The sequence below is a fragment of the Malaclemys terrapin genome, chromosome 3 (assembly GCF_027887155.1).
Source record: "Malaclemys terrapin pileata isolate rMalTer1 chromosome 3, rMalTer1.hap1, whole genome shotgun sequence".
Taxonomy (NCBI): domain Eukaryota; kingdom Metazoa; phylum Chordata; order Testudines; family Emydidae; genus Malaclemys; species Malaclemys terrapin.
The window spans coordinates 39,190,606-39,212,796 of record NC_071507.1 but is presented as its reverse complement, the minus strand read 5'-3'; the positions used below and the strand labels follow the sequence as shown (position 1 = coordinate 39,212,796).

General features: G+C 42.5%; 1 protein-coding gene across 2 annotated transcripts in view; it reads left to right on the top strand.

Annotated features, from left to right (window-relative positions):
- The window catches only part of MTA3 (metastasis associated 1 family member 3), a 189,373-nt gene that overhangs the window by 80,556 nt on the left and 86,626 nt on the right, over nucleotides 1-22,191 (top strand). For both annotated transcript variants that reach the window (XM_054023618.1, XM_054023619.1), the window contains exon 7: nucleotides 4,193-4,295. In XM_054023618.1, coding sequence (XP_053879593.1) covers nucleotides 4,193-4,295 — 103 coding nt within the window. The remainder of the gene's footprint in view (nucleotides 1-4,192; nucleotides 4,296-22,191) is intronic.

Sequence of the window (22,191 nt, the reverse complement as noted above, 5' to 3'; positions counted from 1 at the left end):
CATTTTGAAGGATCTACAAAGTTTTCTATTATTTGTTATGTGCTGGAGGCCTCTCCTCTTCCAGTTAGTTCAGTGAATGGAATTTTTATTTCTAACTTTGCCTACCTTCACGTATGTTCAATTTTCATTTCCCCCTTTTCTGATATAAATGTTTGGCTTAACATACTACCTTCTTATCAGAAAATCAGGAATGGAAATAAGTTCATATGTGCAGTTTGGCAGAGGTTAACATTGCTATTGAAAAACTTACCTTTCTACATTTCCTGAATTTAATCTTTGTATTAGCATGTTTTTTACATTGTGTACGTTTGTACATGTGTCTCATTTCTCATTTCCTATTTGTGACTATTACAATCACAGATAGCATGAAGCTGAGAAATATTGCGATTACATACCTTTGCCAACATACAAAGCAGCATTTTGTAGTTACAGATGTAGAGTTTTGTTCCCTTTCATTGAAGTGAGAGGCATATGTATTACAAAGTTGGATTTTTGGGATGTGGAATGTCTGGTATGGAAACCCAGAGTGTGACATGATTTTCACTTCATGGAGAGTCATACCACATATCAGTATATGTTATATCTTTTTCTCACATTTCCATACAGTTGCCATGTCTAGTTGGCAGCCGGTTTCAAGCGGAGTCGATCCTGGGGCCGGTTTTGTTTAATATCTTTATTAATGATCTGGAGGATGGTGTGGACTGCACTCTCAGCAACTTTGCAGATGACACTAAACTGGGAGGCATGGTAGATACACTGGAGGGTAGGGATCGGATACAGAGGGACCTAGACAAATTAGAGGATTGGGCCAAAAAAAACCCAGATGAGGTTCAACAAGGACAAGTGCAGAGTCCTGCACTTAGGATGGAAGAATCCTATGCACTGCTACACACTAAGGACCGAATGGCTAGGTAGCAGTTCTGCAGAAAAGGACCTGGGGTCACAGTGGACGAGAAGCTGCATATGAGTCAACAGTGTGCCCTTGTTGCCAAGAAGGCTAACGGCATTTTGGGCTGTATAAGTAGGGGCATTGCCAGCAGATAGAGGAACGTGATCGTTCCCCTTTATTCGACATTGGTGAGGCCTCATGTGGAGTACTGTGTCCGGTTTTGGGCCCCACACTACAAGAAGGATGTGGAAAAATTGGAAAGAGTCCAGCAGAGGGCAACAAAAATGATTAGGGGTCTGGCGCACATGACTTATGAGGAGAGGCTGAGGGAACTGGGATTGTTTAGTCTGCAGAAGAGAAGAATTAGGGGGGATTTGATAGCTGCTTTCAACTACCTGAAGGGGGGTTCCAAAGAGGATGGAGCTCGGCTGTTCTCAGTAGTGGCAGATGACAGAACAAGGAGCAATGGTCTCAAGTTGCAGTGGGGGAGGTCTAGGTTGGATATTAAGAAACACTATTTCACTAGGAGGGTGGTGAAGCACTGGAATGCATTACCTAGGGAGGTGGTGGAATCTCCTTCCTTGGAGGTTTTTAAGGCCCGGCTTGACAAAGCCCTGGCTGGGATGATTTAGTTGGGAATTGGTCCTGCTTTGAGCAGGGGGTTGGACTAGATGACCTCCTGAGGTCCCTTCCAACCCTGATATTCTATGATTCTATTATTTTCCAGGATGTGGTGTTCAGTTAAACACAATGAAAGATATTTTTAAAAATATGTTAACAGTTTGTAATGATGTACTCTTCGATTACTTACGTATAATGTTTCCCAGTATATATCTGTCAGAAATAGAAAAGTTTGACTGTTTAGACAAGCGTATAACCATTCATAAGTTTACAGACACAAAATCCCACCAGAGAATGTTAGAAATCCACAATATGTCTGTCAGTGCTGGATTTTACATTTGAATGTGAATTAGATTTCTTAAAATGTGTAAAATCACATGAGGTAGACCACTCTCTATTGACTGTTTATCAGAGGAGGCCCATTTACCTTTTTTGTTCTCAGTACATGAAATATATCGTGCTTGTAAAATGTGCTCCTGATATGTTAGATTCAGACAGTAGGATGCAAATAACTGGTGTATTTGGTAAGATTAATACCATGCTACCATTTTCATTCTAATTGAGAACGGACATATTAGCAAAGCATGTCCTGCATAATATGCTTTTTGGAAGGGCAGTAGAATTCCAAGAACAATAGTTTTGTTTACAGCCTGGTTCTAGCCTTTGAAAAACACAGGTTATTTCACCTTTTGATGATGCTATGCATGTTAACATTTGCAATCAGATGCCTTGTAAATCTTGGTGATTTTTGGTTTTGATTCAGATTTATAGATTCAAATCTTCTTGTGAGAGTTTTGTGTTCTCTATCTTTTTGCACAGTTTTGTAAAGGACTGTGGTGGGTTAAAGACTAGTTCTGTTTTACCCAAACAGATGCCCACAGAGCTCTTGTTGAAGTCAAGGCAAATGGAATGGGCATATTTGAGGACATTAATGTATTCTTGAAGTATAACATAAAAGTGAACCATAAGTAATAGGGGCCCTACTGATTAAAATGGCTTGGCACATGTGTTCACTGGGGGGAGAAGATGTTTCCAAGCAGGGAAGCACCAAAGGATCCAGCCCATACACGTTAAAGCACACCACAGGGAGTCTGGTTGGATGGGTGTGTTCTGGGGGAGAGAGGAGAGTTTATCCATGGCATGTGGCCAGGGATTCCAAGTAGTTCCACACACCATGGATAACCTCCCCAACCCCAAAGAATGCAGATCACCCATACAATTGGGCTGCCTGTGGTGGGCCTCACCGTTGCGCAGTGGAGTACCCTGGTTCTGCTGCATTTTGGGACTTTTGAACCCATGAATGAGGTGGGATGGGCAAGGTTTAGGCTTAACTCTGTATTCTCCATAGCAGTATGCTTACCCATTGCTTCTCTACTTTGCTGTACAAATAACACATTGAGCTTGTCCTTGCACCCATTGTGAAAAATGTCTGAAAGCGCAGGCATTGTTTCAGCCTCATGCAGAGCTGTCATGTTCTGGGTTGCAGTCCAGACCAGTGAGGGGTTGTCATCACCTGCTTTATAACTCTGGGTGCCTCAAATGTTCTGCTGCTATGGCTCAGACCCTGGGTGTCAACAGCCAGTAGATTAGCATGGAGTATCCTGAGTGTTTGCGTTCTGTGCCACCCTGGTTCTGCACTCTTGCCCCAGCAGCCTGCCTACAACGCAATAGCCCCACTCTAGTCACTATCACCCAGTTATCGTATGCAGGGGTGACCCCAACACACTCTCAGTCCTCAAGTTCTCCAGATCTGTCAACCCTGAAGTGTCTAGGCCTCTTGTGGAACATTCAGAGAAATAATAAGGTTTGTTTGCTCTTCTAAAGAGACAAAATACACAGTTTATCACTTTAACACAAATCAGCACTGGCATGGTTTAGATTTAAAGTAAGACAAGTTTATTAACAAGAGAAGATAGGATTTTAAGTGAGTTCAAGTGAAAAGGATAGAGTTAGAAATGATTACAAGCAAATAAAAATTAAAAATGCTTTCTAGAAGAGACTAAAACTTAACAAAACTACAGTCTTGATACAAGAGAAGAATTTTTTCACAGTAGCCATATTAAAATAGTGCTTGTAGCTATGCTTGACTCAAATGAGTTTAATTGGGAAATTAATATGACTTTTTGTGTGCCATCAACTTATTTATTAAATTGCAAGAACTATAACTGGTTAACAGAGAATAAGAGTCATTGTTTTAATAGTATGAACAAAGTGGTTGCTCTGAGTAAAAAGTGGGGCCAGAAATAATTTAATAAAGATTTTCCAAAATCATGTCAATGGGCTGAGAGTAGTCTGCAGAGTTTTCTATTTTGAGGCATATTCAAAATAGAAAAATAACATAAGAGCATTTAATTGCTGAATTTGTTTGAGTGTAACATTAATTTTTGCTGTGGTTGGGAAGCAATTTTAAAAAATACAATGGACAGTGGAACCATTTTATCAAGTTTTATTAAGCTCCTTTATTCTATACTTTGTGTTGATACTTTCTCTAAGCTAGTTAAAATGCTAATTTTAGGCTAGATCTTTCTTTGTGATATTGCAATATTAAATTTTAAATGATAACTGCTGATTAATTAACTCTTATTATATTTAAAGTACAGTATATTATTTAAGCATGGTTTAAGAAGTGCACAAAGAGCAACCTTGTAAATACATGTTTTATCCCATTTACCTTTTTGACAGGAGAATTAGATGACAGAGAGCAGGCAAAGCTGGAAGTAAAAGTATGGGATCCAGATAGCCCCCTTACTGATCGTCAGATTGACCAGTTTTTAGTTGTAGCACGGTAAGCTTGAAATCCTCTAATCCCAGAAAAATACTTTTTTCTCCTATAAACCCTGTAGACCATTGACTGCTTATTCCCCTATCTGTTGTTCCACAACTTGTTTAACGTTCTATGTTTATCTTGCAGTTAGGTAAGAGAAAACCATTAGAATGGAACATGATGCATATCTATTTTAAAGTAAATTATATAGGAAAGGAATATATTTCTGAATTGCTTCCAGACTTCATACTTTTGCAGATCTTGGCAGAGTTCGATGTTCTTAAAATTCTTAAAATTTTAATGTTGATATTCTTTTCCAACTCCACTTTCTTAAAATTCTTAAAACTTTAATGTTGATATTCTTTTCCAACTCCACTTTCTCCTCAGAATAAATGAAGCAGGATTTCAGCACTACCTTTTTAGTCTGGTACTGTAATATTTGAAATTGCTGAATGTAACAAAGATTAAGATTATAATTCAAGCAAATGTAAACAAATGGCATGTAATCCAACTGTCACATACACTGCAATTATTTTCAGTGAATAGCAGAAGATTTTGAAGTATACCACAATAATTCATTACTATGTCCTAGTCTTCATTAGGTAAAAACTCTGGTTGGGTAGTATCATAAACTAGCATACTCTTAGGATATGTCTATACTGCAGCTGGGAGCGTGCCTCTCAGGCTGAGTACAGAGGCTGTATTTGAATTACAGTGCTAAAAATAGCACTCTGAATGTTATGGCAGGGGCAGCAGCACAGGATAGCCGTCAGAGTACAAACTCACCTGATCTCCTGGGTTCATACTGAGGTGGCCAGCCTGAGTTGCCACGTCCACACTGCTATTTTTAGCATGTTAGTTCAAGAAGAGCTAGCGCATGTCTTTCTGCTTGGTCTAGGAGGCTCTCTCCCAGGTGCAGTGTAGACATATCCTCGGAGGCCTGTGACAGAGCCCTGCTGAAGTTCAGATATGCCCTTTTTCAAACATTTTTAGATAGATTTCTGAAACTTCTACTCTTTCAAAAACAGTGACGTTTTCCATTGAAAGAGTAAAACCATTACTCTCATACAGTCTCTTTTCCCTGTTCTATAATAAATGCTTACAGTAAACCTTATTGCTCCACCTACTACAAACTAAGGAAGCAGAGGACTACTTGTCAATGATAGTGTAAAGGCACCAGCCTGCCTTCTTCCCTCTCAGTAATTTTGCTTCTCTATTCTGAAAGCAGAGTGCAGCCCTATATCTTTTTAGTCTAAGAACCTTAATTTCTCTTCTTCCCAGCTCTTGTTCTTTCTTATCTTCTTTCTGGACAACATGTGTCTGGAGAAAGAAAATCAGAGGGAGAGGAAGGCAGAGAGGAGCTCTGCTTTCAATTCCATAGCCTGTGCCATGTAGGGAAATGGGCTTGTGGGTCACACCTCCCTCTGATCTCAGATGCTAGCTCATCTAAGATCAGTCCTCCTCTGATCAGTAAATGTATAGTGTTCCTTTGACACATCTCTCCTCCATGTATTGCTTCTTGCTTGCACAGCAGCATATTGCTCTTGCCAGCAAGTAGATCCACTAGCAAGCTGGAGAGATGGAAGTTTGAAGCTGAATCCCTTCAGAAGATCATGCTGCCTTATCTCCGCTGAGCAGACCCCCTTGGGGAAGCCGAAGAGATGCAAGGCGGAGTCTGAGCAACTTCAGAAGGGCATGCTACTGTACTTCCCTGCACCTCGTGCACTTCTTGGGAGATTACAGAGTTGCTGGGTCAGAACTTGACCCCATTCACTTAGGAGTTGGTAAGTCCCTGTGTGGGAGGTTTCCATTGTGGTGGGGGTGTCTTTTGGGGATGCCAGTTTTTCTCATCTATTTAAGGTCTTTTAGGCTGCTATCTCCATTGGTCTCCCAATGGGAAATGGATTCCCCCTGACTATTAGGGAAGTCTTCTCTGCTTTAGCATTTAGACATTTGATCTTTGTCTGATCCGAAGAGATTTTCTTCTGTTTTACTTTAGAAGATCATCTTTCCAGTCAAAAGAGACTAGATGTGCGAGTGCCAATTAATAGCAGTGAGTCAGCTTGAGTATTTCCCCACAGGAGAAGATTGCTGTCTCACTGACAATTTCCTCTGTTAGCAGAGCTCATCTTAGGGGAGCACATTAGTTCCCTAGAGAGATACCTTTCTCTGTCCTATAGTGCACACAGTAATAAGCAGTAGAAGATTTTCCTTTACTTTACCATAAGCTGGAGTCAGTTTCAATTACATTACATTACGTTTTCAGATGCTGGAGCTTTTAATCTCCGCTGTCTCTAATAGGCTAGCCCAGAGGTTCTCAACTTGGGGGGTCATGGATACCTTGCATTTCCTATACTCTTAAATGGTACAGAGGTCCTGACTAAATCCAGCAAAATGGGAGTGGGGGTTCCAGTATGGACAAAGGTTGAGAACCACAGGGCTGACTTATATGATCAGATCTATTCACTTTCACTTTGTGGTAGTTCAGTTTAGATTTCATCCCTTGCATATTAAGAGTTCTAGTTTTTTTTTTTTTTTTTTTTTAACACATTTGCCTTTTTGGTACATTCCACTTTTGTAAATATATTTTGGGGTGCAGTAAAACTGCAAGTCACCAGGGACCCCCAGGACTTATGAGTCTTTCTCCCTTCATCCAGCAAGGATTGGTCAATCTTTCAAGAGAGCCATTCTGTCAGCCGTGTGATCGGTCCAGCCATTTGTAGTCTCCTCTTTCTCATCTCCAACTAAAAGAGGGTTTTGAAGATTAGTTAAGGTACTCTTTATGCAGCATCGGTATTTTAGTGGCTCTCTGCCTCAACTCTATTCTCCAGTTCCTGTTAAATGAAAATTTCATACTTACCATTGCTTAGTTCTGTTTCCCATAAGGCAAATTCACCTCATCTGTGTTTTCTTATTATTTGTTACATCCATTTAAAAGTTAGAATGGGGAAAGAGTGGAAAATTACGTACCAGTATTCTATTTATTTTAGTTCTCTTCTTTCCTTCTGCGTCGTTTCCACCTACTTTCTGCATTTTGTTCTTAGACACTTCTACCTCAGACAAAAAACAAAACTAAATAAGAGAAAATGGAATTTTTCACCTTCTAAAAGGAGATATAATGCCAACTGTATGGATTTGTCTTACGATGAGAGATTAAGTGTTGCTTCATCAACTATGAACGTTCCATTTATCATCTTCAAAAAAGAAATCCATATATTCAGTAAAATATAATGAAGTACAATATTTAAAATGTGCGGTTAAGTAGTGGTGGTAATTGCTACTATTGAACATAGCCAGAGCTCTGTTCTTGCAGGGTAATTAAATATACATACTTCTATACTGTGTGTGGGTTTTCTGCTGAATATAGTCAATAGGAATACACGTGACTCCCAATGTTGTTGTTTAGAAAATTGCCTGTTCAGTACAATTAATACTGGTATAGTTTTGGATTCTATTCAGATAGGGAAAATCAGAGGAATTGACGAGGAAATTAAACTATTGGCAGAGATGCGGGGTAAAATTGTATAACTGTGGTGGGTTCTCTAGGGGGGGAAGATTGTGAGGACCAATCCAGTGTCCCCCAAAACAAGAAGGTGTTTGTCATAAGGATGAGTAAGAGTACCTAGTGACAGCCACATGGTTTGGAAATAAGAGAAATGGGTTCACTGCAAGTTCTATAATCTATCAGTAATTCTGTTTCTTCTGCCCACCCACTGTATCTGACATTAACGCTGTTCTGTCTTTGTAGATTTTACAGCGCTGGATATCATCTTGGCTAAAAAATGACTAATTTGCATATGTAGACTGAATTTACACCCTCTTTGTGCACCTCCCCTACAGAATTTGACCCATTGCCTAAATTTAATTCCTTCCTTCCTTCCTTCACTGTAACGTCTAGTGCAGAGATTCTTTCCTCCTTTTCATTGAAATTAGAGAAGAGGGTGGGGCCATAATAGTGTTTTAAGTGATGTCTTATGAATTTAAGCCATTTCCATTTTTCAGATATTTTCCCCTCTTTAAATGAAAGTGATTCAGATTTACCATATGTCCCCTATTCATTTTCCTAGCAAAACTGCTGAGACTGCAACGTGATATGTATCAGATATTCCATATAATACTTCGCTTTTCTTTGTTCCAAAGACCCCAGCCCATTCCTCTTCCCGGCGAAGAATAACAGTGGACAACTTTCCTTCTGTTCAGCAGTCATTTCCCGAGCACTTTAAACTTTTGGAGGTTGAAAAAAGTGTCAGGAAGTGGGTGTAATGAAGCACAGCTCTGTACCTACAGTTAGTTGCTTTAGAAATGACAAGAAAAATTAATCTTCTGGAAAAGCAGCATTTTATTATCAATATACTCTGTATGTCACATTCTGCTCTATCCAATAGTTGAAAGACTCTGGGGCCTTTGTCCAACTTTAATTATCATTGTGCTGGTAGCATATGTCTGCATTAAAAAGTATTCTAAGACTTAAATAAATTGAAACTCCCTGGAATTAAGGAAAGGAGCATGGATCTTAACTGGCTGCTTATAGACTGGTTGTATAGGCAAAGATAAAAGATGCCCTTCTATAGGTTCATTTGTGACTCTTGGGAAATGGGGTATTGACATAATAAGGCAAACAAAAGAACAAACACTTCCTTAATGACTGGGCACTGTCTAAGAAGCTAAGGTGGGTTGAACCCCATAACTATGCTTAGATCCTTTGGCCCAAAGGCTGGGCCTGGGGTATGTTTCATACATGTATAAATGTATTTTGAGAACTACTGTGAGCTCTCAGACAACCTTGTATAGGCCTGAAAGATGACATGTTTTAACTGGGCTTGGCGGAATTCGATTTTTATTTTTGTATAATTGCTACAGATAAATCAGTGTTTCTTTTTAAGCTTTTTTTTTAATCCATTTAAATTTTCACCATTATGCAAAAGTATCCGCTTTTAAGCATTTTTTCTCCAATTTTTATCAATGTAAATTTTCACAGTTCCAGGAAATTATGCGCGGGTCAGACAATAATTAAATAATGACATTAGAGGTTGAAATTCAGAGAGTTAAAGCTTTATAACCGTTAAAACACAAATTGTCAACATCACATGTCAAAATATACATAATAAATATCCTTAAATCAAACTCTAATACGTTCTCAGGCAGCATTTTTCTTACTTTGCCTATCTGTAAATCCTGATTATCAATGGAAATATTTTATCATCTGTTTGTGTACAGTGAAATCAACATTTACCAATAAAAATATATAATCCTTCCAAGCCTAGTTTTAATTAAACCTATCAGGATGATTGTAGAAGAAAGCAGTTAATCTTTACCTCAAGACTCTGAAGAGAGGAGGGGGAAGGATTGAGCGCTCTGAGAAATATAAACTCGGAACAGAGCAGGTCATGAACTCCATCTCACCTGGACTGATGAGACTAAAATTCCTGAGGCAAAACGGGGACCAATTATACTGATCTGAGATCCAGAACTTGCTATATAAAATTCTGGGCCCATGCCAAAACACCAGTGCTGTCTGAGGGGCTAGTGACCATTTTAGGATTTTAATACCTTGCAAACCACCTGGGTTAAAAATGATTGTTGTACACCCATAGTAAATCCAGCTAATGTTGGTAACACATGAACTATTGTACCTTAAAATTGCATCATTCTGTTATCACCTTGCTTTTTATTTTTTAACCTCATTCTCCTCAAATCTGACCTAGTTTTTATTTGAGAACTGGTAAAGCAAGGACCAGGGTTAGCGAGTGCTGTACACAAATTGAAAACTTGGAGACCCTAGAGTTAATTTCTGATTCTTGTGTGAATGTTAGCTTCTAAATATTATGCTGTAGTAGAAGTGACTGGAGGGAGGGAAAGAAAACTGTATTTGGAATAACTACAATTGCCCAGGGGCCCAATTAAATTAAATTTTGATTTTTTTTTCTCCGTTTACTTTATTTTTTTCTTGTCATCCACTATTTTTTCCTCTTGGCTTAATTGTATAGTGGCGCCTCTCGAACATGAAAGACGACATCTATTCATGACATCATCAGCCCCATGAGACTCACGTGGCCACTCAGCTTTGTGGTGTGAGGAACCTAAACCACTATAACTTTTTTTTTTTTTTTAACTTGGAAATCACACTTCTCCCTGAATTGTTTTCATCTACAATTGTTTTCCAAGTAGCAGCTACAATTACTATAACAAAAATATTTGAGAAATGATTTTGCATTTGACAGCACTTTTGTAATCAATTTCATTGTTTCCTCTTAATAGTGAGTCTCTCCTTTTATTTTGTTGGCCATTCACACAGCAACAGGGAAGAGGAAGCCACGTTAAAAATAGGAAAACCTGATTATAAAATCCCAAATTGGTAGGGGAACTCTGGGAGAGAAAATTGACAAAATATGACATGAATTTCCCCTTCCCTTCCTACAGCTCTTTCTTCCTTCTCCCCTGTCACAGATATAGAAAAAAACCCATGGTTCCTCCAACTACTACTTCATCATCCTTTTTCCTTTCACATCTAAGCTCATTGAACTTTTTGTTTACAATAGCTGTCTGAAGTTTCTCTCTTCCAATTCCATCCTCAAGCCTCACCAATTTGGGTTCCACCCTTCGCACTGAACTGAAACCTCTCTTGCCAAAGTCTCTAATGACCTCTTCCTAGCCAAAGCTCAGAATCAGTACTCCATCCTGATCGTCCTTAACCTGTCAGCTGCCTTGAACACCATCAACCTTTCTCTTCTTGAAATCTTGTCCTCCCTTGACTTCCATAACTCTGTCCTCTCCTTGTTCTCCTACCTCTCAAATGGTTCCTTCAGCTTGTCCTTTGGAAGATCCTCCTGATGCCCCTCCCCCTTCAACTTTCTGTGGGGTTTCCTTTATTCGCATCTCTTCTCCGTCTTCACCTAATCTCTGGATAATTTCATCCACAAACACAAATTAAACTTTATCCTACCTCCTTCTGTTCAAACTAAAATCTTAGCCTGTCTCTCTGACATCCTCTCGCAGATATCTAGCTGTCAGCTCAAGATCAACATGGCTAAAACAGACCTCTTAATCTCCTCCTCACCCTCAAGCCTTCTCCCCATCTCTGTTTTCTGTCACCGTAGACAACACCACCATTCTGCCTGTCATTCAGGCTCATAATCTGGGTTTCATCTTTGACTCAGACCTCTATACATCCTTATCGCCAAGATATGTCTAAATCTTACTGAAGTTGTATGCACTGTAGTTGTAGCCGGGTCAGTTCCAGGATATTAGAGAGCCAAGATGGGTGAGGTAATATCTTTTATTGGACCACGTCTGTTGGTGAGAGAGACAAGCTTCCAAGCCACACAGAGCTTTTGTAAGCTTTTGAAAGAGTTCTGTGTGGCTTGGAAGCTTGTCTCCATCACCAACAGAAGTTGGTCCAATAAAAGATATTACCTCACTCACCTTGTCACTCTTATATCCTGGGATTGACACACTCTACAACTTCACTGCATGCAACAATGGAAGATACTGAATTTAGCTGTCTGAAATGGAAACTCCGCAATGAGAAAAAAGAAACAAAAACTTAACAGTGACGACTACTTCCTGAGCAAATGCAAGAAACAATACATCATCCTTAGGGGTCTCACCGTCTATAATGGACTTCAGAGAAACGGAGGAACCACTTACTGCACCTCACATACCTCGGAAAGGACTACCTCAAACAGGAAATCACCACCTGCTCCCCACACACTGGAAGAAAAAAACCCAGGAAAGTTACCTGGAAGTGATGAAAGAAATCTAAAACAACTATCAAAAAAACCTGACAACAGCCATCCAACACCAAAAACAAAAAGTGGAACCAATTACAGCTACTCCACAGAACACCACCTCCAGGAGAAACCATGGCACCGGTACCCCCCACATGGCACCCAAACATCATCAATTTATCAACACTACCCCGCACTGGGGATGAATTATCTGTACTCTCTAAGGCAGTGTTTTTCAAAGTACGGTTCGTGACCTAGTACTGGGTCGCAGAATGTCAGGCACTGGGTCGCCTTGCTGATTCAAATTATAGTGATCTTTGCCGCACAGCAGCTCTAAAGGGCCACGCAGCAGGGACCTCGAGAGAAGTAGGGGGTGGGCTGGAACTGGAGAGGGGAGCAAGTTGGGGCTTGCAGGGCTGCTGTGGGCCTCTTCCCCGGCCTCGGAGCTCGCTGCTGCCAGTGGGGAGAGAGGGACCCTTCCCCTGGAGCTCCATGCTGCTTGCTGGCAGGGAGAGATAGGGGCCCCTCCCCTGGAGCTAGCTGCTGCCGACGGGAGAGGGCTGGGTGGAGTCCTCTGGCCCCAGCTCTGGGGCAGCCTGCTTGCACCCCAAACTCCTCATCCCTGGCCCCGCCCCAGAGCCTGCACCCCCTGCCAGAGCCCTCACCTCCCCGCATTCCAACCCTCTGCCGCAGCCCTGAGCCCCCTCCTGCATCCTGAACTCCTCATCCCCAGATCCACCCTAGAGCCCTCACCCCCAGACAGAGCCCTCACCCCCACATCCCGCCCTCTGCCCTACCCTGGGCCACTTCCCACACTCCGAAGCCCTCAGCCCCGCCGCATTAATTTTGTTATGTGCACCAATATAGAGGTGATTTGTCACACATCACCTCTATATTGGTCCACATAACAAGATTCATTCCACACATGAGTGGGAAAAATTAGAGGGAACACTGATTATAACATCATTAGAATAACATTACAATTATACATGCATAACATCATGTTTCTGGTATTTGCATAGAGTTGCATCTTACACCTACTGTGTTTTACGCACTACTCACGTGGACAATACAGTTTGAGTATAATCCCCTACTTCGCTTTTCCGATCCGCCCCCTGCTGTGTGGAGACTCAGATTTTTGCATGATTTTTGATAAACCCCCCAAAAGTTGGAAAATATGGATAATTTTGTAATAAGAAAAAGAAGTTTGGAAACACAACCATCAAATCCATCAACATCTGCAAGGGGAAGTGTAAGTACGTCATGCAGAACAGAAAATTCTAGCAGTAAAAATGAACAGGCTGCTTCCACCTCATCTGAACAGCCAACTAAAAAGAAAAAATCATGGCCGAAGCAGTACAGTGCTAAAGCAAACCAAGAATTAAAGCCCCACTATGTTGTTTGCACCGAAGTGCTTGCAAACAAGAGTCTAAAGCCATCAAAGTTGAGGAGAAATTTAGAAACAAAACATACGGGACTCATGGATAAACCATTGGACTATTTTCAAAGGAAGCAATGGGAACTTAACTTATCAGGTCAGGTTCTCAGCTGGTCAACCACCTTGAACGATAAAGCACAACTGGCATTGTATTTGGTTGCATATTGTGTGGCAAAAGCGAAAATGGCCTATACAGTTGCTGAAAAAGTTATTCTTCCAGCATCTGTGGATATGGTGTGGACACTTTTGATGAGAAGTCTGCTGAAAAATGGAAAAGTATTCCTCTCAGTGATAACACAGTGTCTCGGTGAATACATGATATTGCAGAGAAGTTGGAAGCTCAACTTGTAGCGCTGTTACAGTCAGTCGGGGATTTTGCTATACAACTTGACAAAAGTACTGATATTTCGGATTGCGCAACGCTGTTAATTTATGTGACGTACGTATGGCAAGATGATTTTAAGGAGGATTTGCTGTGTTGTCTGACCCTACCAACAAATACAATGAGGGCACAGATATTTGACTGCATAGGTGGAAAATACAAACTGAAATGGGGTAACTGCAAAGGAATAACTAGTGACGGTGCAGCAAATATGACCGGAAAGAACAGTGGAGTTGTGAAAAAAATCTGTGAGGCAGCTGGCAATGACATTGTTTGGAATCATTGTTTCATTCACTGCGAAGCTTTGGCATCCAGGGGTATTCCTCCTGATCTTATGACAGTACTGAAAAAAGCAGTCAAAATCGTAAACTTCATTAAAGGGGGCTCACTTAACAGCAGGCTTTTAGAAGCGCTATGCTCAGACATGGGAGAACACATGCATTTATGTTTTCACACTGAAGCAAGGTGGCTGTCGCGGGGCAGAGTGCTTACCTTGGTGTATGAACTCAGGAACAAGATTCATGTTTTTGTGGTGGTGAAAGAGTCTAACTTTGTTTGACAATGACAGTTGGTTAATAAAGTCATACCTTGCTGCCATTTTCTCGATTTTTAAATTAACTAAACTTGATGTTACAAAGAAGATGCAATGATTTTTTTCAACATTGTGAAGAGATACAAATAATTCAAAAGTCATTGGCACTGTGGCAAGCATGTCTGAAAAGTAATTGGCCCAGCTACTACATGTTCCCAACACTGTTACAACACATTGAGGAAAATAACACCAGTGAGGAAAAAGTGAATGAAATGAAAACTATCATACAGTTACATCTTGCTGCTCTGTCTGTCTGTTTTAGTCGCTATTTCCCAATAAACAAGTTTGAATATTTGAATGAAAAACTCTGGGTGAAAGATCCTTTTGCTTTCAAAAACCCTGAGGCAACAATGGAGCTAAATCTGGGGCCTAGCAAGAGAATGAACTGCTGCATCTCACCTGTGATAATTCTCTGAGAACACGGCACAAGTCAATACACTTGTCATCATTATGGATCAGTGTTCCAAAGAATATCCACTGCTAAGTAAAGTATGTGTGCTCTTGTTGCTGCCTTTCACAACAACCTACATGTGTGAAGTGGGATTTTCAGCTATGACAAGATTAAAAAACAAAGAAAGAAACCGAATGAACAGTGGACCTGATATGCAGGTAGCCCTTTCATCCTGTGATCCTGATCCTCTAGTCAAAAGATATAATTATGTTGGGTCACGGGCATCAACAATTTTCTTCAACTGGGTCATGAGAAAAGAAGTTTGAAAACCACTGCTCTAAGCGACTGAACTCCTGATACCATACTAAAGTTGAGAAACAGAAGAATTTTTCCACCATCTACACCTCAAAGAATTCTTTCACAACAATGACACCATCACTCACAATTACCACATCCCTACAGACAATCATAAGAAAAAAGAATCCTCTGACTGGATACCATGGAGCTACTTGTCTTCACTTTCATGGCCTTTCATGGTGTGCATATTCCCACCCTACATCTCTCTCATTCACTATCAAAATGTCAACTCCTGCCTCTCATTCGCCAACAATACCTGCCTCCATCACCCCTTTGATAGATTTTCAAACAAGATTGGAAGCTCTCTGAGGCAGGGGACCATCTTTTTGTCCTTTGTTTGCACAGTGCCTAGCACAGTGGGGTCCTGGTCCATGATGAGGGCTGCTAGGCACGACATTAATCCAAATAATAAATGTATTTGAAACTAACTTATTTTTTTAAAACTGTCTAATTTCAAGTTGACTGTTTTACTTTTAGTTTTGTGAAATGATTGGGAAGTAATGCATAGTTAATATTAAATAATGAATAATTAATTAGTAAATTATTTGATGACACTTACATTATAAAGTCCAATATTTCATGATCTGCCACACTAGAAATATTTTGGCAGACTAGTTCTTCTAAGAACTAGTCCTGGATCAGTAATCAGAAAGAAAACTTCAATCCCTGCAGTGCTGTGAATAACCCCTCTCTAGCAATGGATATTTTTAAGTTTTGCTGAGTTTTCACTATCTTTATCAAACAAAATACAATCTTTTGAATAGCAGAAACATGCCTAAATCCTAGACTGTGACACCATCGTATCTTAAACTGTTTCTTGTCCTGCTGCTGCAATCTCTTTTTAAGTGTCCTAGAGAATGCCTTCTCCGTTCAAAATACATCAAATAAACAAAGCAAGAAAAAACTATTTAAAGTATTCCTGATCCTTTGGTCCAGCACAGAAAGCTCTCACACTTATTTAGCAAAGTATGGTATTTGTATGAAGAATTACCCCCCGCACTCCTCCCTTTTTGGGGGGAGGGAGGGTGCGGCTATTATATGCTATCCAATCAGGGGTAGTTACCCTATTTTTTAATCTAAAATCACAGTACACTTGAATTACTCTGAGCAGCTAATCTGCTTTATTGGTTTATCATTAATATGGTTTCGCATATATTGTTTTTCTTTCACGGTTTCTTTATTGTTTTGATATTTTGCATTGGGCATATTGCTGTTAAATGCTACATTTATAGTTCCCTTGAAGTTATCTCTGAGACAAGACACTGTTGGGGCGGGGTGGGTGGGAAGCATGTTAATTAGGGATGTACTTGTTCTGACTTCACTGGCAGAACAGTGAGGAGAGCATTTGAAACCCAAGCCTAGAGCACGGGGAAGCCATTATAACACTGCAAGCCAATGCAGGGATATGGTATTATCACAGTGCATCATTTGTTTTCCCATAGGTATTCAGGCTATTTAATGGGTGTGTTCCGAATGAAGACAGTACCTGACTTACTCTGCCTACCACTGAAATACTGCTATCTTTGGGTTCATGTTAGTTGTTTGAGTGCACAGCAACATTACAAAATAATTTAGAATAGAAAATGAAGAAGAATGTGCATACAGTTGAAACTACAAGGGAAAATTAGGTGGAGTGTGAACACCACAGTTGGAATTTGTCGTGGATACTTGGGCTGTCCCCATTACTTTAAAGAAGTACTTTAAAGACCTGGAAGATCGTTTCTGCAGTGCCCCATAACACCTTGCTGTCGCATTAATTCAGTACTGATGAAAAGGAAGAGTGCTACATACTTAATGAGCAACACTGCTTCTACACTCCCTGGGTATTTACTGTAGCCCTAGTATTCAAGCAAAAACATACATTTTCTTCTTGTTTTACGTCTGTGACTCCACGGTTAATGCATATGTAGGCTGGGGTGAATTTCAAAATGAATTTCAGCAGCATTCAACACTGCTACCAATTTTGTATCTTATTTTTTATTTCTCTTGCAGCAAGGTAAAGAGATTTTGAGTCATGTTGGTTGGTGGCATTATAGAATTAATTTCAAATGTTTATGGTGTTAAATGCACTTTTTGGTCATATTGTAGAAAAGTACAAGCAAACTCATAAAAGTGAACATTTATGAATTTTATGTTCACCATCTCTGCATTTTTTTAAATGGAAAATATAAAAATTAAATGACACCACTGAATTGTCAGGAGTCATTAGCTAAGCACCTGGAACTGGAGTTTGTTAAAGTGCTAAACCAGTTTTTGACAGCAGTAGCCTCTTCTGCAAGCACAGAAAGAATATTGTTTTGAAGCTGAAAGATTGATTGGGAGTTGTCTTCCAGTCTAATAATTAAAAATGAGGAGGAAGGCGTTGATCAGTTTTAAAAATCTGAAGGACAACCTAAGTAACTTAGAAAAGACTCAGGTGAGTAAGAACTTTAGTTCCAATCACTTTCATATAGGCATATTTGAAAATGTTCCCAGGCTGACCTGAAATGCTCCACCAGCACTGTGCTCTTCACAGCACCATTCTCCATTTCCAGTGCTGCGGAAGAAGCATAAGAATAATAGCACTGAAAGAGGATGCTCTTCAGCGCCGAACAGGGACAAGCGGGGAATGACCAGCATAGTGAGACCTGTGCGGGAACACTCATCCTCCCCAGAGCCACTGTTGGCTCCGGTGACTCTGCCTAGAGTACCAAGTCCAGTCCGAGACCTGCCTCCAACTCCTGGGAGTGGCCGTGGGACCACATGCCAGCGGACCCCTTCAACCTCGGAGGCTTTCCAGGTAACAAAGGACCTGACCTCCCTCTTGATCCTGCCGATCCCTCACGGCCCACTGCCAGCAAGGTGACCAGGGATCGAAGGGAACAAGGGGTGGGGAGCTCCACAGCAGTACCGTCCAGGGGCAAGCTGCCATGGTCCCGATATAACGATCTCTGGCCTGTCGCTGGTCCCTTGTTCCCCAAGCAAGTTCTGTGCAGCCATGGTCTTCGAGGGAAGAATCCTCTTTGGAGTCCAAAGGAGAATCATTAGCTTCACCTAAGACCTACTGGTACACAGCCTATACACCAGACTTCGGTATCGGCCCCCTGGCCAACACATGGCCACCGGGCCACTGGCCAATGCAGTGATGGTATTGAAACCCATGGGGGTTTGCCCTGGTACTGGGTCTCCCTTCTCACAGCTCATACTTGATGCTGTCTGAGAGGCGAACCACTGTTTTATCCCATCCAGCACCAGACTGTGACTCCAGTACTGACCCTGGTGCCAATGTCTAAGAAATGGCCCCAATGGACATGGTGCAGGTGGAGGAAGAGGAGGCAGCCCTTGTCATCCACGGACGAGGCAGTCGCAGGCCCTAGGGTATGTCTACACTACAGGATTAATCCGAATGTACAGAATTCGAATTTTGGAAACAGATTGTATAAAGTCGAATGTATGCGGCCACACTAAGCACATTAATTCGGCGGTGTGCGTCCATGTACCGGGGCTAGCGTCGATTTCCGGAGCATTGCACTGTGGGTAGTTATCCCATAGCTATCCCATAGTTCCTGCAGTCTCCCCCCGCCCATTGGAATTCTGGGTTGAGATCCCAGTGCCTGATGGGGCAAAAAACAATGTCGCAGGTGGTTCTGGGTACAGCTTCACCCCTCCCTCCATGAAAGCAACGGCAGAAAACCGTTGCACGCCTTTTTTCCTGGGTGAACACAGCAGATGCCATACCACGGCAAGCATGGAGCCCGCTCATTTCAAGACAGCAGTCATGAACATTGTAAACACCTCGCGCATTATCATGCAGTTTATGCTAAACGAGGACCAGAAAAACGAGGCAAGGAGGAGGCGGCGACGGTAGCGTGGTGACGAGAATGATGAGGACATGGACACGGACACAGAATTCTCTCAAACCACGGGTCCTGGCACTTTGGAGATCATGTTGTTGATGGGGCAGGTTCTATCCGTGGAACGCTGATTCTGGGCTCGGGAAACAAGCACAGACTGGTGGGACCGCATAGTATTGCAGGTGTAGGACGATTCCCAGTGGCTGCGAAACTTTTGCATGCATAAGGGCACTTTCATGGAACTTTGTAACTTGCTTTCCCCTGCCCTGAAGTGCCAGAATACCAGGATGAGAGCAGCCCTCACAGTTGAGAAGCGAGTGGCGATAGCCCTGTGGAAGCTTGCAACGCCAGACAGCTACCGGTCAGTCGGGAATCAATTTGGAGTGGGCAAATCTACTGTGGGGGCTGCTGCCATGCAAGTAGCCAAAGCAATCATTGAGCTGCTGCTACGAAAGGTAGTGACTCTGGGAAATGTGCAGGCCATAGTGGATGGCTTTGCTGCAATGGGATTCCCTAACTGTGGTGGGACGATAGATGGAACCCATATCCCTATCTTGGCACCGGAGCACCAGGGTACCCAGTACATAAACCGCAAGGGGTACTTTTCAATGGTGTTGCAAGCACTTGTGGATCACAAGGGACATGTCACCAACATCAATGTGGGCTGGCCGGGAAGGGTTCATGACGCTCGCGTCTTCAGGAACACTAATCTGTTTAAACGGCTGCAGCAAGGGATTTACTTCCCGGACCAGAAAATAACCGTTGGGGATGTTGAAATGCCTATAGTTATCCTTGGGGACCCAGCCTACCCCTTAATGCCATGGCTCATGAAGCCATGGACAGGAGTCAGGAGCTGGTCAACTACAGGTTGAGCAAGTGCAGAATGGTGGTGGAATGTGCATTTGGCCATTTAAAATTTCGCTGGCGCACTTTACTGACTCACTCAGACCTCAGCCAAACCAATATTCCCATTGTTATTGCTGCTTGCTGTGTGCTCCACAATCTCTGTGAGAGTAAGGGGGAGACCTTTATGGCGGGGTGGGAGGCTGAGGCAAATCGCCTGGCTGCTGATTACGCGCAGCCAGACACCAGGGCGATTAGAAGAGCACACCAGGAAGCGCGGCGCATCAGAGAAGCTTTGAAAACCAGTTTCATGACTGGCCAGGCTATGGTGTGAAAGTTTTGTTTGTTTCTCCTTGATGAAAACCCGCCCCCTTTATTGACTCATTCTCTGTAGGCAACCCACCCTCCCCCTTCGATCACAGCTTGCTTTCAAAGTAAATAAAGTCACTATCGTTTAAAAATCATGTATTCTTTATTAATTGATTATAAAAAGAGGGAGAGAACTGACAAGGTAGCCTGGGTGGGATTTGGGAGGAGGATCGGAGGGAAGGAAAAGGCCACTAAAAAAAGGTTAAAATAATGACAGCCTTTTGCTTCGGCTGTCCACTGGGGTGGAATGGGAGGGTGCACGGAGCCTCCCCCCTCCCCCCCCCCACGTTCTTACACGTCTGGGTGAGGAGGCTGTGGAACATGGTGAAAGGAGAGGGGGGTTATACAGGGGCTGTAGCGCCAGTCTGTGATCCTGCTGCCGTTCCTGAAGCTCCACCAGACGCTGGAGCATGTCTGTTTGCTCACGCAGCAGCCCCAGCATTGCATCCTGCCTCCTCTGATCTTCCTGCCGCTACCTCTCATCTCGAGCGTCTCTCGTCTCCTCACGTTGGTCCCTTCTGTCCTTACATTGGTCCCTCCTGTCCTCACGTTCACTGGCATCTTTCCTATACTGTGAAACCATGTCCTTCCAGTCATTCAGATGAGCTCTTTCATTGTGGGTGGATTCCATGATTTCCACGAACATCTCATCTCGCCTCCTCTTTTTCCGACGCCTTATCTGAGATAGCCTTCGAAATGGAGGAGGGAGGCTTGAAAAATTTGCAGCTGCTGGAGGGAGGTAAAAAAGGAGAGATTTTTTTTAAAAGATTATAGAACAATGCTTATACTCTTTCATGGTGAACAACACTATTCACATTACATAGCACATGTGATTTCTGTGCAAGGTCGCATTTTGCCTTTTAATATTGAGTGCCTGTGGCTTTGCTGCTAGAGATCACAGACGCAGGTCCGGGCAACAGAATTCGGCTTGCATGCGGCCATGGTAAGCCATTGTCTTTTGGCTTCTGCGTCCTTCTTTCCCACATACCAAGCAAAGCCCGTTGAGTGCTGCGGTTTTCCTGTTAACCTTCAGCAGCAGAAAACAAACTAACCCCCTCCCCCTTCCAATTCTCTGGGATGATCGCTTTATCCCTCCCCCCACCGCGTGGCTGGTATCAGAGAAGATCCCTGCTAGCCACACGTGAAAAGCTCAGCGCCAACCCCCCCGCGCACTTGGCTTACTACAGGGAAGGATTTCTTTTCAGCCACAGGCAAACAGCCCAGTAGGAAGGGCCACCTCTGTCCCCTTAACTAAATTCCCGTATTTCAACCAATGAGCGATATCACTCTCCTGAGGATTACACAGCGAGATAAAGAACAGATGTTGCTTGAATTCCAACAAACACCGGGACCATACGCTGCCAGGCTTTGTCAAGCAATGATACCAGATTACTTGCTACTAGCATGGCGTGGTCAAGTGTGCTACCATGGAGGACGGAATAAGGCTGCACTGCCCAGAAACCTTCTGCAAAGGCTTTTGGAATACCTTCAGGAGAGCTCCATGGAGATGTCCCTGGAGGATTTCCGCTCCATCCCCAGACACGTTAACAGACATTTCCAGTAGCTGTACTGGCCGCGAATGCATCCCAAGTCCTCAGGGCAAATTAATCATTAAAAAACGCTTGCTTTTAAACCGTGTTTTATATTTTAAAAGGTAAACTCACCTGAGGTCCCTTCCATGGGGTCATGGTCTTGGGTACTGGCTTGGGAGGATACTTCAGTCAGGCTGAGAAAAAGATCCTGGCTGTTGGGGAGAACAGAGTGCTGTGTGCTCTCCGCAAGCTCGTCGTCCTCCTCCTCCTCTTCCCCGTCCGCAGAATCCTCAGGTGTGGCTGATTAGATTACCCCCGCCTCGGAATCCACGGTCAGAGGTGGGGTAGTGGCGGCGGTCCCCCCTAGAATTGCATGCAGCTCAGTGTAGAAGCGGCATGTCTGCGGCTCTGACCCGGAGCGACCATTTGCCTCCTTTGTTTTCTGATAGGCTT